We start from the raw sequence: 17,785 nt of genomic DNA, 5'->3' as shown, positions 1-17,785 counted from the left end.
TTCCCTCAGTAATGTTATCTCTGAGGTCTTTTGTCTCTCCTCGTTTGGAATCATGAAAACGTTTTTGTGCTGCTGTCTTAGAGAAGGAATGCTGCAGCGCCAGCAGTGCTGTCTTGTGCCGAGGATCCTTACAGCTAGGGATCTATTCAGGCAGTGCTGTCTCTCTTGGTCCATCCTCTGGTCTCCATGCAGGCTGACATGCTTTTTGATGCCAAAGCTTGTGCAACAAAATTCTACTTTCCTCACTGTACATCCAGTGGTAAGCCTGGCTTACTTAGACTAACAGAGTTTTCCCCTATTATATGTTCATCCAAATGTCTGGGCTTGAAGTCTTCGTAGGAAAGGGAACATGCAGATTTTGGAAGGGGTTCAAGTTCAGGCCTTCCTGAAAGCTGCCCCCTGTACAATGCTTCTGTTTGCAATGTGTCAGTGATTTTCTGAAGTTTGTTTATTGGTGGCCTTTTATCCAGATAATGAACTTTCTGGTAGCATTGTCTGAGACAGAGTGGCCTGCTCTTGGCTCACATCCTATTTCTGGTCTGTGCTTTCTGTCACTTTATGCCGCTGACCTAGACTGGTCACTGTTTTTATTTTACTCAGCATTGTGCCTAAGTATCTGGCTTCAACAGCGGGAAGCCTGAATAAAGGCGGAGGCATCTGAACATTGGAGGAGTACTGTTCTTGCAGAATTGATTCATGGGGATGTTGACCTTGAGGTAAACATGCAGTGCACCCTTCAAGAGGTCTCACTTGTGAGAAACTAGGCAGAAATGTTTCTTTCTATATGGAGGAAGTAACAGGGTTTACACTGTCATCTAAGTCTCTTATTTTAGCAGGGACTGCTTATTTTTGCAGACCATTGTCTGAGACTAGTGAAATGGCTCAGTTAGGGGTCTCCCAGACAAAGGGAAGTAGCCCAGACATTCATTATTATCCTGCCACATAGGGAGCTTAGAGTCAGTCTTTATGCTTTGGAAAAGAAAATATTCTGCTCTACCCCAATGCATAAGATATAAATGGGTATAGATGTCTTGTGCTCTCTTCTTTCTTCTGTGAGCATCTGTCTTCCCATTTGTGGTCTCATAAACAATATGATAGTATAAATGGTGACTTGCATTAGTGTGGTTTTGACTTCTTTTAGGAACTGTTGCAAGTGGGACTGAGGATGCTCACTGGCATGTGGCTTTTTAGTTTTCTCAACCACAGTTTGACGCAGTGCTTGAATACTGTTACCCTGTGTTAATTATTTGTACTGTTGAAGTGTCAGATACTGGTGCAGAGTCAAAGCCGTGTTGTATAGGAACTGTTCGAACATGAAGTACATTTGAGTCCTATAGCCAAAGGATGGTCTTCAGCAGTTACTGTGTTGAACAATCTGAGTGTTTGATATTTAACATATGTATGCTTTAAGTGGAATAATGTTGTTCAGCTAAATCAGCATGGCCCAGGGTAGGCCTCTGCAATCACACTTTGGAAGCCAGAGAGCAATAAAACTGCTCAGTTTTGAATTAATGTCAGCTGTTAGTTTGGATTTTCATTTCCAGAGACAAGCTGTTGAAGGTGTTCTTTAAAGTGTTCATCATCATAAAACGAAACATTTGTTTCTTCATCACACGGGAGAAAAAGTTAGACAGCTTTTCCATTTCAGATACAGGGATTCAATTATCAGAAACTTGTAAATGCCATTTCAAAAGGGATTTCCTTACTTGGATTTTTTTTTTTTTTAATCCATTAGAAAAAAAGCAGGGCAATTTGGGGACTTTACGTCCAGGGCCATTTTTGGACTATAAGAAAATGACAGCATCTTACTTAGTTGCCCTGCTTCTTCTATGTCTGGGCAGTTTGAACCTGGAAGTGCTGTAAAGCCAGCAGTGCTGTGGAATGGTGAGCAGGAATCCATTCCTTCTGTTTTACCTGCAGAATTGCTTAGTCAGTCAGAATAAATTAGACGAGTGTACTCTGCATGACAATGTGCAGGTGTCACTGAATGACTTAAGCCATTACAGGTAATGATGCATTAGGAAAAAGCAGCTCAACTTGATTTGCTATGCTTTTATACCATGTTATGCTTCGTTTGCATGAGTAGCATTTAATAAAAATAGTATCTTTTCACTTTTATACAGGCCATACAGAATATAAAAATTGTTGAAGACAATAAACATGTTTTACAGTATAGTTTTATAATTCTTTAGAGTAAATCTTTTCATTAAAATAGAATCTGATAATGTTACTGATGCACCCTTAAGGAAGAAAGGCAAATCATTCACATAAATGGAGGAGAATGAGTCATAGAAACTCTGCCAAACTCAAACTGGTATAGTTGGTAAGGAGGCAATAGTCTGCAATGGTAATAGGTCACTTATCAAATACACAGTGTACAATAAAGACAGTAAGTTGATGAATTCAGTGGGGTTGTCCTGATTAACACCAGCTGAACATCCACCCAATATGTTTCCATCTCTGCAGTGCTGCACCATTCACATGAGAGCTGCCAACTCGTTTTATGGAGACTGTTACTCATACTACTGAAGGCAAAAGGTCGTTTGAATTGCTGTCGTGTTGGTGGCAACTTTAAATGGTAAGATAAAAAATAAGCAGATAATCACAATAACTTTCCCCCCTGTAAGCCCTGAACAACTCATTAATCCATTACAGAAGTTCTGTTAACCGGCTGTGTCAGGACTGATTTAGTATACTGAACTTTTGCCTCTGTTTTAGAGTGAGCCTTGCCCTGCGATTAAGTATTATCAAAGGGAAGGCTTAATTCTGCTAGCTGAATCTGGCAATACTCTTGCCAGTATTACTTATGGTGGAAGCATAAGATTCTTAGTAAATGCAGTACTTACTAGTTTTATGTCTTCAGCTAGTTCTCCAGTTAATCTGCCAGCTGCTTTCATGTAATAGTTATCCAGGATAAGTGGATCCATAGGACCTCTTCCTTAATGGAGACATATTTTATTGTCACACACTTTTATTGGTTAGGAAAATCAGAATTAATGCACAGTCCCCCTGAAAAACCTCAGATAATTTACAGTTTTTGTGGCCTTTGTTACTAAATTACAAAAATGAATTTCATTGAGAAATTTAGGGGCTAACACTTTGTGGTCTCTTATTGCTATCCCAAGTAAATTAATTTAACAAAAAATGCTTACCTGTGAAGTCCCGACTCTATGTTGTGATCCCCAGAGCCCTTTCTTGGAGAGAGGTTATGTTCTAGCACTTCAAAAGCAGAGTTGGGGACCACTATCTTTTGGATAGTATATTTGACCTTTTTCCTCAGCAAACTTAGGAAACTGAAGGATAAGAAGAAATAGGTAAGGTATAAACCAAATATGTGTGCTGGATGGAGAAGACTATTTTAAAGGTTTGAAATAACATGTTGCATCACCCTCCCCTCCCCCAATTATCTGTTTAGTAAGTGCTAATAAAAGTAAAAATGTGGTGGAAAAATGTTTTCAATATTGCTACTCGAGTGGAAGATTCAACAGGTACATATTTCAGCTGAACTCAATTCAAATAACTTGGAATCAAGTTCTCCATGGTAGCCATACCTAGGCAGAACATTACATGCTGTATAAGCTTTCTTTTGTAGTCACAATTATAGACTGCCTTAAAATGGACTGCTGCTTATTGTTTCCCTTGCCACATCCGTAAGACTATGTGTCTACAAAGGCTGTATCTTTCTTTGTTCACCACTATTTTTTCCTACACTATTAATCACTTTTATCTGTCATCAAACTTCAGGCTACATCCCTTTGGGAAGAGAACTAGCTGAAGAATAGTAGAAATGTGATCGTTCATGAACAAATTCACTCTTCTGTTTTATGGACAAGCCCAGTCTCCATCATTACACTGGGGAAGGCAAGGTTGGAGTCAAAGACCATCCACAAAGAGGATGTCTATTTTCCTGAAGACATGGAAACAGAGACACCAGCCTGTCAGTATGTTGGCAGGGCTTGTGGAGAGGTAAGGAGGAGCAAAGATCTACTGCTGCCCAAACCCATTTCTTTGAAGGGTGGCAGAGCGTAATCTGGGCTTCTGAATGAAGCCCTCCCTCCCCCTCTCCCAAATGTATGGTCAGCAGCTATTATTGTTTCTTCTTCTTGTTCTTATCTCCAGAGCTACTTGGCTAGGTCCTATGAGAGCTAGTTAGTACTTAAAGGATTTCAGTCACAGGACAGCCTGCTAGCTTCTGATCTTGTTTATATATGGCTGAGGTGGCTGAAAACTGTCTCTAAAGCTTTTCATTCTTTGTATGCGTGATGCCTAATTCATGGTCTGCAAGTGTTTGGAACAGTACAGGAGCTCTCTGTGTAAAAATGCCTCCCATGAAAAAGATGCAGAAAAGTTTAATTAAAAAAAAAAGAAGGCATTTTGCTCTTTTCTGTCTGAACTACATACTTGGAAGTATGTGTGCTGTCCGGGCCAGTGCACAGCCTTCTGGGTGTCAGAGGGCTTGCTGATAACTTCATGCCTATATGGATTACCTATAGGGGAAATATTTAACATGTTCTAATGGAACACCATTGATCAGAATGACAAATGGATCTGCATTTTAAGCTGTAGACATATGCTTACTATAAAGACAGCTGTGAGCTTCTGCTAATGTCTCTTCTACTTTGGGAGACTGACCTCATGGATCTGCAGACAGAACTCATCTTCACTCTTCTGGTACAAAATCAGCAGGGTTAGATCAGATCACCTATTGAATCAGCATAAGTTAACCCAACTGTCTTTTTGGAAGCACTCAGTGTGATTATCTGCACCACCAGATCTGCAAGACTAGTTGTCTCAGGTAGAGAGGTGGTGACAAGCAGCTGAGGGTTGGATCTTATACCAGATACAGCTGCCTCTGCAGAAGGCCATCTGTCCATGGCCAATTGCAGGAGCTCTGGGTTGATTCACACACCAGCAGGGAAGATTCTTACTGCATTTTCTGTGCATGATTTTTAAAAACGGCAACAATAAACAATAAAGCTTGATGAATTGTAAAGCTGACTCTGTACTCAGAATGTCACCATCAGAGGAATAGCTGAGTGCTACTAGATGTCTTACAAAAATGAAACCGCAGTGCATGCTTGGAAGAGCTTAATTTCAAACCCTGGTTCTATCACTGCTTTTTCTCTTCAGTCTTTCTGCCTCAGTTTCCCTGTTTACCTTATAATGATGCTGTCAGCTTTGACTACATAATAGCTACTCTGAGTTTTGTAAAGGTGAGATACAGAAAAGGCACAAAGCTTTTAAATACAACCTTCCAGTGGTAAAAGTCACCTGAGTGTGGTCTGGGTTATCTGTACTTAACCAGAGATTTCTCCTTCAGTTATTGAGAACTGGAGTGTCCTGATCTCAGAGGAAGTCAAATCATTTGGAGGGAACAGCATATGAAGTTAAAGTATTTTTTATGTGCCAGTGGTAGCTGCCCCCTTAGCTAGTAATTCTGAACCTGCTAAGCTTTGCTGGAAATAGGTCTTGGCCTCCGATGATCCTCCTGTTGTGCAAAAATAGGCTTTGTAAGCCCACCTCCACACATGATGAGTGTTTCTTAAATTGACCAATGATCAATGAAAACTGACTAAAAATAACTACTCCTAGCATTACATATTCTGTAGAAAAAATTTGGGTTTGGATGGACAAATACTTCACTAAAAATGGCTCGTGTACCAAATTATATATATACATAACTGTACAGCACTGTGCCGATGACTGGAATGGCAGCTCATTAGTGCAAATTGACCTCCTATGTAACATTATCAGCTTTTACTCTGCTGAAAAGCTGCTTATCCATGCCAGCGTACACTTTTTCTGTTTCACACAGTTATTGCCAAACCCTTCCTGGCAAGCACTGCCATGGCACACAGAGGTGCTGGCTTTCTCCTGTCCCAAATTCCCCATAACCCTGTGTAGTCAGCAGCTGCCAAGGACTCCTCATGAGTTCATGCAGGTCATCTTTAAAATCTTCCAAAATGAAGTACCTGTCAAAATTCCGATGTAGTAGAATGCCTCCAGGGAAAAGCAGAATAAGAACAAAAATTTCATGTCCTTTTCCTCCAATATATTATGTAAAACACTCTCAGGTTAAAATGCTGCTGGGTTAAAAACAAACACCTCGTGATGGCTTACATGGTGTTCTGTAAATAATGAATGTCTAGGGCTTCATCTCAGTCTTTGTAAGGAATAAGAAGAGTTGTTTTTTCTCCCTGAACCTTGTTCTACCATCTGTGCAGTGATACAGGGGTACTTCTGTTGTCCTCAGCAAACATAGGGCAGGCATGACTTTGGTCCCAAAATTGCTATTTTTTGATCGCACTGATGCGTTTTGTTTCCTTTCTCTTCCACTCTATTGGACTGTGAAGAATTATTTGTCTGGCAAAAGATATCAGATACACTAAATGATCCATCTTGCTTTTGTGGGGATTAGCAGCTATGTTAATAGCTCTGTTGGCTTCTGGGGCTACAAGGTGTGTTTATTCATCATTCTCACTGCTGAAGTATTCTCCACAGAGACTGCAACTAGCAGCACATAGAGCTCTAATTTAAGCCAAGATGCTTAGCTTGACTACTGATATATTCAGATTCCGGCTCTGTTAAGCTTCAGTAGAAGAGAGTCATGACTTCAGTAGTGTTTCTAAGGACGTTTCAAGAATGAATGGTAAACCAACAGAGTGCGGTCTTACCTCTGGTCTTCCTCAGAACAGCCACAACAAAAGCCTTGGTAGGGATATTGGGATGGAAAGGCTGACGACTGCTTGCATCGATTCCAGTGTCTCGATCCTCAGGTGATCTGAAATTTGGGAACATGGCGTACCTAAAGATGTGTGTCTGGTAGGGATGAGAGGTGGGAAATGGTAGGCACAGTGGTCTTGGGTTGGTTTGAGTTGGCAGGAAGAAGGACAGAAAGAAAGAAAATTTCCTTATTTTGCGTTTCACAGAGTTTTAGCATTAGATATAACACTTAGCAAGAACTGGGAGAGATGTGAGAATCAGAAAGGCGATATCTTAGTTCTTTAATCCCCTCTTGCTTGCACCCTGCAAAAAATTCACAATGATGATTCCCTTGCAGCTTCTGTATGTAATCAGTCATACCAATTCACATTTATTTTTGTGTGGCTTAAGGGAAGGAAAATGTGGACTTCTGATTGGTGCACAGCTCCAATTAATAGTAACTGAATTTATGCTTGTGAAATCAAAATTTGTCTCTAAGAAGACGTTTGTTTCTGGGAAGAAGGAGGGTAAAGCCAAACTGGAGAGTTTTATGGGGTACTGAGAACCAGGATTTCATGGAGTGCCCATGTTCCTGTGGCTGTTCTTTTCAGCTTACAGGTTTTCATGATAGAATAATTAAAAAACTTATTAAAATCAGGGGAATCGTGAGATCTTCTGAGGAAAGTGAAAGCAGTGGTTTATTCCAGTGAGGGAGGCTAGCATCCTGTTTGGATTCTTCTAAACTTTACCACAACTGCATACAGCAGCTTACTGAGAGCAAACGCCTTTCCCCAGTTACTGTATAAAGCAAAGTCACAACTTCATACAGAAGCCAAATTCATTTCATTCCTAAGGTTGTGCATCATGACGTAACTAGATGTCTTACCAAGCTGGGCTTTTCTGAGGCTTCTCTCTCATAAATCTGCCTTATGCGTACGTTAGATCCCTTAGCTGTGCTTGGTAGATGCTCCCAAACCCTTTAATTCACATTAGGTAAAGAGGCCATGAACGACACAGCTGAGAAAACCCAATTAGCCCATAGGCAAGTCAGCAAGATCAGTATTTGTTAGGAGAGTGGGTGTGCTAGCCAAAAACTGCTAACCTGCTAAACCTATCATTATATGCGTCATTTAAGAGTTTTTTGCCTAGTAGTGTTGTGCTGCTTATTACCAAGGAACCTGCACTGTGCAGTTATGTCTGTAAGAGGAACACCTTGCCTTAAAGATAAGCTATAATATAGATGAAATGTACTTACTTAGCCAAACTGGTGGTTTACGAAGCCTATATTAGGGAAGAAAAATAAGTTACCTGAAGTGACCCACGTTCATTTGCACCTCCCACATTTTATCTGAATCAGTGCTTTCTGTATACATTAGGGACAAATCAATGTGTAAGCAGTGCACACAGTATTCTTACTGATACTTCTCATTCCACGAGGAATGTTTTGTGTTGCCAGGTGCCAAAGACTGAAAAGGCACTGGGAGCAAGTGATACGCAGAATGTCTTTTTAAAAGGAGTGAGGGAAAAATCTATCCTGTTACACTTTTGTGTAATAAGCTCTATATTAATTAACAATGGTATGTGCTATTACTAAAAATAAATCCTTTTATCAGTAATGCAAAACAGAAAACATGTCCTGTTTCTGCTTGCAGAGAAAATACTTATTCATTCCATGCTGATAAATTATTTGTATGTTACCGTGGAGACTTATTTTATGCTTCAAATAAATTTTTAAAAAGCAATCAAAAGAAAACACTAACTTTAAAGGCCAAGAATTTCATCACTGAGGCTAGCTAAGAGTCTCTTGGCAATTGTACCAAGTCAGAAAAATGTCTGAGATTAAAAAATTAATTAATTTGCTTAATGGTTCTTTGTGGTATAATTAAAAAAATAATTTTAAAAAATGCCTGAAAGACAATATTACTGGACTGATCTAAGTGGTTCACCTGGAACTCCAAAATCTCATGTATTTATTTCATGAGGAAGGCGTAATTACCAGGTCTTGCTTGAAAGGGTCTTTACTGTATATGTGTAGGAGAGATTGACTGCTAGTGGTCTTTTTTTAAGCTTTATTGTTTGTACAGTGATTACACAAAGTTTCTTGATTCTACAAGCCATATACCAAAATCTTCATATTGCCCCCTCATTTTTCTCAGTGAGGAGAAGGATGTCCCGGATTCATTCCCAAGCAGGAGATGGTGATAACTTCTCAGGGCTCCTCCCCTTGCTCAGTTTGAGGACAGAGCCATCTGGGATGTTAATGGGCCCTGTGGGGACTCCATCATTTCAGCCTTAGCAGTTCCTGTGGGAACTCCCCTCCTCCCACAGCTGGGGATTACGCAGTAGCCTGGTTAATGACATAGCTGTGGCATGGGAGCTGTACCCAAGCTCTGTTCAAGTCACCTGTGACTCAAGAGCTGCCACTTGGCCACTCCATCATTGAATTAGTCTCAGTAAAAATAGGTGTTCCACAGTTACAAAGAGGAAATATGCCCCCTTGCTCAAAGAATTTAAATACAGTCCTGTGCTTATTTCTTTCCATACTGGCATGGGTGTTTTGAAGATAAACTTCAAGTGCCAGATCAATTTTGTTCACACGTTCTGATACAACATGCAGAAGTCATGCATTTCATTGTGAAATCTGTGCTGTGATGCCATGGGACTCAGTGCAACCAACACGAGGTGTGATATCTCACAAGTTACTGTGACAGCATAACTCATGCCTCAACTGAGCTGAACAAAAGATCTACTTTTAATGTGCGATGCTACAAAGATAACAGAACTTAATCAAGTGTTGGATTCTGACAACCATTTGTATATTGTTGCATTTATAACGACCTGGGACTCTGGTTCCAACTTTGTGTCTGTCTTGAAAACGGAAAGCTTTTACAGAAATAGTCATACTTACAGAACAGCAATCTTTAAAAGTGTATTCCACAGATACTTCTAACTGATTTTCCATTTCTACAGTTAGAGCTGGTGCTATATGTCTACTAGTGCTGTAGACAATATTACAATTGTAACACAATGTAAATTGTAAATAAACACTAAGAAGTATTTTCAATTTCCATTTCCATTCACATTGTGCTATGATGTGAATTGTTACATTCTTCATTGCATTCATTGGACATGTTCCTGATAGAAATATGCAAAAATAAGGCAGTCAGTCTGCTTTGTGCTCTGGTAGGGCAGAAGTACTTAAGTAGCTTTGTAGAGCACTTTTCGTTATAACATCTAAACTTAAGGCAGCAATAAAATAAGCATGAGCATGCATTTCCGAGACTATACCATGATTTAGAGAAGTTTTGTGAGCTTAGGTTGTAACAGCCAGCAAAGCTTTGCATTTTCAGAGGTGGACAGTTGTTTAGAGTGTTCCGTATATTTTTAAAACTCAAACTGGATAATCAAGCCTGAAGCCACCCAGAATGGATGACAGTATAGAAACGGAGAGCTCTGGCTGGAAGGGAAGAAAGGAATAGCAGCTTTTCCAAATTTGGCACTGAGATGCTTTCACTGGAGTTGCAGTAGACTTTTGCTGGAGTCTGCCAGTATCAGACAAGAAACAGTTGCTAAGTATTATGTTATCTTCCCCTTTATGTTCAGTCCACAGAGGATATGGAGTCTATCAGTCTCTTGAAAAGAAGTCAGACTCAGGAGGACTTATGCTCCCGGTTTGGAAAGCCCCAGAACAAATCCAGGGAGTGGTCTAGATGGACACCATCCCATTTCCCTAGCAATGAGTGCACTGTGAGCACTCATCAAACACTTTTTGATAAAATAAGCATAAACCAAGTTTCACAAGAGAGAGAGTATCCTTATGGAAACATTGGCTTCGCCTGCAGTAGTTCTGCAGCTCCCTTTCTGATGTAGTGCTGAGCGCTGGGTGCAGGGACACGCTTGGTCAGTAACAGTAATGAAAAACACATTGGAACCTGTGTGACCTTCATGAGGATCTATCACTTCCCACCATTTTTCTACTCTCCGACACATGGTAGGAGCTCTGAAGAGCTTTTCTTCTCTCAGGTGTGGTGTTGACCTGAGAGTGATGCAGTGTGGGGAGCCTCATGACCTTCAGCTTCTTTTTTAGATCAGGCCAGAGAACTTTTTGCTGCTCTTTCCTGTTAATTTCCCACATACTCAGTAAATTATTAAGAGAATAAGATGTATCACTTTTGCCAATTTTAACAGGAAGGAAGTTATGACTGGAGAATAAAATGTTTCACATGTGTAAATTGGCTTTCTCTGCAGCGCTTTATTCTTTCAAAGGGAGGCAATCACTTATCTTGCCTAACCTTAAAACCTGCTTGGTCAGGGAGCTGCAGGTCAGGGAACCACCAGGGGTCAGGGAGCTGGGGGACAGCCAGAGGAATGCAGGTGCTGTGTGGCATGATAAACAGTGAAAGCAGATTAAAACCCACATGGAAAAAAGCCAGTTTTCATTCATTCTGTGCTGTCACTGAATCCACCGAAAACCTCATTGGTGTGATTTGTCTTTGGAAGGACAGCTGCAAACTCTGTAGCCTGATGTAGAGTGTGTGTGTATAACTAGGGTTCTTGGCAATGGCTGAAGCGTATTTTTCAAGGCCTTTCAGGATTTTGCAGTCTTGTTTGATGTGAACTTGAGGACTCATTACACCTTTAGATGTGAGGAGGAGACTACTTTTCTCTGGTACATTTGACTGGGAGGGCATATGTGTGTGGCCCACTGCTAATGCACTTACAAAAGCACACCTGCACAAACCCAGTGATTCATTCTAGTGCAAAACTGCACAAGGATACGTAGTGTGCATACTTAAGGCAAAGGCATAGTTCTCCCATGAAAGTATACAGAGTTATTGTAAATGCCTGGTAATTAATTTCCCATGAAAGACAGTAATGGCTGAAAGGAGCCCTCACAGGCTATAAGGTAAATAAACCGAGTGTTAATAGCTCCCAGGTAGGCCTGCAGAGCACCACTCGGAGGGTATTTTTCAGGAAAGGTTCCATGTGGCTGTCACCGCTTAATAGTCCCTGACAGCAGGAAGAGTACTTGCTCTGAAAGACCTTGGACTATGAACATGGAAGATGTTTTTTTTGCGTGTTTCACTTTTTGTTTTAAAGGATATATTCTTTCCTTCCATTTAAAAGTCTTTCAAAGACCGAGAAAATACAACCTTATGGGAAAAGAAAATGCTCAAACTAGGATAAAGCATAGACCATAAATATTTTTAGAGATCCAGCATGTTTCATGTTAAGATGTGAGTGCAAAATAATGGAGAAAGTATATCTATGTGCAACATGAGAGTGCCCACTTTGCATGGATGTTAGTTCTAAAACAATTTAAAAATTCTCCATTATCTTACAAAAGTGCACGGGCCAGTTCTTGTCACTTAGTGCTTAGGAAACTTACAGGAATAACTTGCTACTTCCTTGTAGCTTGTAATCAAATTCTGCAGAAGCAGCACAGCCAATGCCTCTAATGTGCATTGCTGGTCAAAGGTCATAAGCTGTCCCAGTAGAAAGGAGTTTTGACTTGTACACTCTTGTAGGTAACCACATTCTCTTCTGCTTGTGCTGCATGCTGTAATGAGGTAATAATGAGAGAAGCCTGCAAAAAGCAGGGGATTACAAAGAGCAGAGTTGCAGGTTTCCTTGTGTAACTTCTGTGACGTGTTTACAGTTAGCTCTCCTGCTTTTCTAGAGTGTCTGAGTTTACACAAAATGGGGAGCAGGTACCTCACGTGCAGGGAGGCTAAAGGGAGAGTGGTGGGGTCAAACAATGTGCCTCACAGCCCTATAAAGATAACTGAGAAATCGTTGCAAAATTATTCTCAGGTTTCTAATATGCTCTAGTTGTCAGTGCTAATATGAGAGGTGTAACTTGTTCATTTTCTGCTTTTGAAGAATTTACATTTACACTTTAAATTACCTTAATCTAAAATCTCCGTAGTTTGATCAAATTTAAGCGTTTTGCTGTTGCCATCAAGTGGCAAAATGTTGAATTGCAGAACTCCAGCAGCATCCAAATTCACTCAATCCGGTATCTCTTGGACAGCAGCAGCGAGAACAATAATCTTTGCTAAGCCTCCTCCAAAAATACGTATCTCTCTCTCTATATATACCAGAAAAATGGACCGAAATGCACATGGTGTCATGGTTACTTCAGTTTAATCTGGATTCTAACTAGTAGAAGGGCTAATATTTTTAAGTATTACAAGTTGATAAATATGGACAACCTGTAAAGCAAACTCAGAGACCCTTGTTGAAGAGATACTAAACTGAAGGGGCACAGTGCCGTATTCTGAATTTCCTTCCCAACTGTGTTTGCTCTCCTTAGTTACTAGCTAATCCCTTTTTACAGAACACGGCCCTTCAGATTTCATGTCAGATCTGCACTTCATATCATATGTGCATAATATCACCAGAGTGGAATGAATATTCAGTTTGCTGTTACATTCACTAAATTGACAATCTGGTTTACGCACAGTTTAAACTTACAGTTCATCATTCATACACATATCACTTTTTTCACCTGGGTGACATCACAGTATTGCTCAGCGGGAAGGCCTCTTCAAAGGCCTTGCAAAGAGAAAGCATAAATGTAGACAGCTTATGCTCTATTTGCTTATAAAAATCCAAATCAATTGATATGTTTTTGTCTTGATTTCTCAGATAAGCCTTAATATCAAAACTCGTAGATGCTGCTAGTGTGGAAATCTCTCCTCAGTTTCAAAATCTAAGTCCTGCAGGGCTGGATTTTGAGAGGTGCTGAGCACCCATGCCTGAATCCAGAGTTCCTAAGAACACTGAGCATTTCCCTCTCTGAAGGCCCTTACAGCCCCTCACCACGCACCCCCAACACTCAGTAGGAGCTGTGGGAATGCCTTGAATGAGTGCAGGTTCCATCTTTTGGTCCTGTAAGGAATTAAATTATGGGGGTCCCTACATTATGGGGATCACTTTCAGCCAAAGGGCTCCCAGAATCCAGAAAAACTGCATGGTCCTTTTCACTGAAAAGAATCTGATGAGAAGATACCACCATACTTGTCTTTGAGTTTAAACAGTGGAAAACAAATCAGTTGTTATATGGGACATCAGGTTAAAAAAAAATACAGCAGAAGAGAGAGCAAATAGGAGTGCCAAAATGAAGGAAATGCAGTTGGAAAAATCAGCCATAACCAATAAGATTTTCCTGGTATTAGAAATAGCCTTATAGTTTTGACCGGGCCTTGCTAAAGCTGAGCTTGACCCAAAGGGTCTAATCAAGTGACTGTTGCTAAAAGGAATGGGTGGCCCTAATTGCATGGCTGAAGAAGAGATGTTGGCTGCAAGAAAGGGAGAGAAATGATGCTGAATCAGAAGGGGGTTGTTTGACTTTTATGGCTGGATCAATGGGCTCCCAAAGCTTGCGGGTTATAGCACAGTCCAACGGGAATGTGCTCATAATACTCTGGGTCTAAGAATGAGTTCAGAATTGTCTTCTCTTTCTTCTTTAAGCACTTTCCCACATTAGCACTGTCCAGTGTAATGTGTGCTTCTGTGCCACGGGTGCTGTGAGTTGAGCAACGCGGACATCTATGGTCAGACTTAGGCTTCCAGCTCTCGTGGAAGACTGTATTATAAACATATTTATTTAGGCTTCTCATACTTCCCCCGCTGAAATTTGTGCCAGTGCTATTAGAGGCACAGCCACGAAAATACTTCATTTGCATCTTGCCCACTTCAGCTTTCTCCTCTATAATTGTTTGCACTAGAGTACGTTCCTAATTAATTTCTAGCCTGTATGTCTGGTAGGTTTCACTGAGATCAGCGAAGGTGGTGCTGTTGGGGATACTGTAGCTGTGCTCCTTACCTGGAAGCTGATCTATGTTGTACAGAAACTTAGTGTGGAGGAAAGGCTACTCTATTTTGGCCCTGCAATAGCACTATCAGGATTGTGATGTCTGGCTATGCTCTGAACAACTCTTCTGCAGTATCACTTTACTGTGAGAGTTGCCCAAGACAAACAACAAATGGATGTCATAAAAATGGGTTTATAAAGTAGCTTGGAAACCTCTTCTCCCTTTCTGACTGCTAAGTTGGTTTTCTGAGATGGGGCATGTAGTCACTGTGACTCATCTATCTTCTCATGAGGAGTCACCTTGTGACTCCTACCTGTGTACTATGCCTGAGTTGGCCGAAACCTTTGCTTGCTTGCAGTTTGAGGGTAGGAATGTAAAGACAGCTACACAGACTATATGCCACCTAGGCATTTTCCACCTTGCGGAAAAGAGGCGGCTTGTTTCTGGACCTCTTTTTCTCTTCAGAGTGGAATTCATTTGGATGGATCAGGGGCTCTACACTAGTGTGCCTGGACAACAAATAATCCAAGGGATTGCATATTCAGAAAAACACAAGAGCAATGAAAATTCTTGTTTCAAGCTGATTTTACATTCTTGCACTGATCCTATCACTGTGGGATCACAGCATCTTGTCATGCTCCTGGAATGGAGGTCCCATCAGTATCATTTAACAAGAGCAAGTGCTGGATTCTCCACCTGGGACAGGGTAATCCTGGTTATATGTACAAATTGGGGGACGAGAGGCTAGAGAACAGCCCCATGGAAAGGGATCTGGGGGTTTGGGTTGATGGCAAGTTGAATATGCGTCAACAGCGTGCCCTGGCAGCCAAAAGGGCCAACCATGTCCTGGGGTGCATCAAGCACAGCATAGCCAGCCAGTTGAGGCAGGTGATTGCCCCACTCTACACTGCACTGGTGCGGCCCCACCTCGAGTACTGTGTGTGGTTGTGAGCACCTCAAGAGAAGGACATCAAACTATTAGAGTGTGCCCAGAGGAGGGCAACCAAGATGGTGAAAGGTCTCAAGGACAAAACTTATGAGGAGCGGCTGAGGTCACTTGGTGTGTTCAGCTTGGAGAAGAGAAGGCTGAGGGGTGACCTCATTGCAGTCTACAACTTTCCGAAGGGGGGCAGCGGAGGGGCAGGGGCTGATCTCCTTTCTCTGGTGACCAGCAATAGGACACATGGAAATGGTATGAAGCTGCATCAGGGGAAGTTCAGGTTGGACATTAGGGAAAGGTTCTTCACTGAGAGAGTGGTCGGTCACTGGAACAGGCTCCCCAGGGAAGTGGTCATGGCACCAAGCCTGTCAGAATTCAAGGAGACGCTCTTGGTCATATTGTTTAGTTTTAGGTAGTCCTGCGAGGAGCAGGGAGTTGGACTCAATGATCCTTATGGGTCCCTTCCAACACGAGATATTCTATGATTCTATGATCATTTTACAAAGAGGTTAGTTCATGGTAATGCAGGGCAGAGCAAGGACAGGAAGGCATCTTTCCAGCCTTTGAGTAATGTTTTAACCCTTGGACAGCCATGCAGATGCCTAGTCTGCATCTTCCATTCCTGTTCTCCAGGAAAGCCTGCAGGGCTGAAGGTTATCCTTGAATTTCCACAAGTCAGCCCTAAGCAGAAGCATGTTCTGCTTTCAAAGCTTTCCTGCAAGTCAGTAATGGTGATTTGAAACCTACCTGAGTGTCTCAACAACAGAGATTTGACATCATCATTTGCCTATCTGTTTATCAGCTAGCCAGTCTTATTTTTTTTCCTTTTGTTTTGACTAATGCCATCATGATGAACAAGAAGTTTTGGAACTGGTTTCAGTGGAAGTGGCACCAACCCCAATATATTCTAAAGAAGAAATTAGTTGTGGTAAGAGGCTAGGAGAAGGAGCCCTGACTCAGTAAGCGTATCCCAGAGCTCTTCCCCTCAGCTGTTGTCTAGACAGATCTCTTCTTCTACAACAGCTTTCTGAAAAAGCTGAGCACCAACTTTTTATGTTTATGCCTATGGGATTTGTGGATCCTGAGCATCAGTGTAAGTTAGGCCAGTAGTGATGTTTTTAAGGTCAGGAAGGGTGTTTGGGACAACAGCCAACAGTAAGTAATTATCAAATGATGAGCAAAAAATAAATATGGTCATTTGGAACTTTAAGTGTTTCAGCGAAACACTGCAGAGATTTGTGGGTACCAGTATATTCCCACATTAATATTTAAGGCAATGTGAAAAGGGTAGAAGCTTAAATTGCCCATTTTTGGAATGCAGATATTTGCATGTCTTGATCTACATTGCTGTCTAACCTGGTAGCTGTCTGTTGCTATTCTTGCTAAAAACCTGTCACCTAAACATTTTTACTGTGAGAAGTATTTGTCTAGCCTACCTTGGCCAGGGGTCTACAGCACTAGCATAAAGTTCATGTCCTTTAACAAATGTACAGAAGACTTGTCCTTTGCCCTGTAGTCTTCTGGCAATACAGGTAGTGCAATTCCTCCACGCTCCCTTTCTGCTCCCCAGGGAAGCTTGCAGCAGTAAAAGGATTCCCTGAACTCTTTATATCTGAAAGAAAAAAAAAAACAAACCCAATATGTCCTTTAACGGCAGCGACAGTGATGGTTACTTGAAATCTTTTAAACAAAGACAACTTGGCTTTATCTTCGTGGCTCTGAGTTACTCAGTCTTATTCTGCTTAATACTATGGTGGTGAACTCTCACTAGGAGAAGTAAGTACAATGGTGATTGGCAATTGTTTAATGAAAGTTGAATCAAGTCTATTATGTTTTGATCAGTGAAAGGAAGAAAGAAGCTGATAGATACGAGCATCTCACAGCGTAATCAAGTCTCAGCTGCCAGCGTGTAGATACCTGCACAGTCCCTTCAGTACTATGTGAGTGGCATATGGACAGCAAATATATGCAATGGTACAGATGGAAGCTTTAGCATCTAATTCCCACTGATTTCAGATTTGTTATTTGTGCCTTTGAAAACCTTCCCTCTCCATCTCTAGAGAGGTGAGAAATGTTACTATTTGGTAGCTGTAATTCACACTGAATGCAAGCTGTGTCAGGCACTTCACAGGGATGTGCTAGTGGCTGAGAATATTCAGTACATTTCCATACATCTGTGTCATTTGGCCACTGTCGTAAGAGACAACAAAAAATGTTTTTACAAATATATTAATGACAAAAAGAGAGCCAAGGAGAATCTCCATCCTTTATTGGATGTGGAGGGGAACATTACTACTGAGGACAAGGATAAGGCTGAGGTACT

At 41.2% G+C, this 17,785-nt stretch overlaps 1 protein-coding gene across 1 annotated transcript; it reads right to left on the bottom strand.

Moving 5' to 3' along the window:
* Positions 1-4: 4 nt before the first annotated feature.
* LOC104077351 (chromosome unknown open reading frame, human C7orf31) lies at positions 5-17,074 on the bottom strand (the record flags this gene model as incomplete). The annotated part of the gene is given in 12 exon segments (XM_009578548.1): positions 5-245; positions 247-510; positions 677-780; positions 2,847-2,938; positions 3,153-3,213; positions 4,402-4,487; positions 6,675-6,859; positions 7,954-7,983; positions 13,180-13,204; positions 13,207-13,250; positions 16,899-16,956; positions 16,959-17,074. Coding segments are annotated over 12 exon segments (1,306 nt in total), but the record flags the coding sequence as incomplete, so codon positions are not given.
* Positions 17,075-17,785: the final 711 nt, after the last annotated feature.

Source organism: Fulmarus glacialis, unplaced genomic scaffold (genome assembly GCF_000690835.1).
Source record: "Fulmarus glacialis isolate BGI_N327 unplaced genomic scaffold, ASM69083v1 scaffold41745, whole genome shotgun sequence".
In the NCBI taxonomy this organism is placed as follows: Eukaryota; Metazoa; Chordata; class Aves; order Procellariiformes; family Procellariidae; genus Fulmarus; species Fulmarus glacialis.
The sequence above is the reverse complement of the archived record's forward strand: the minus strand, read 5'-3'. Positions and strand labels throughout refer to the sequence as shown.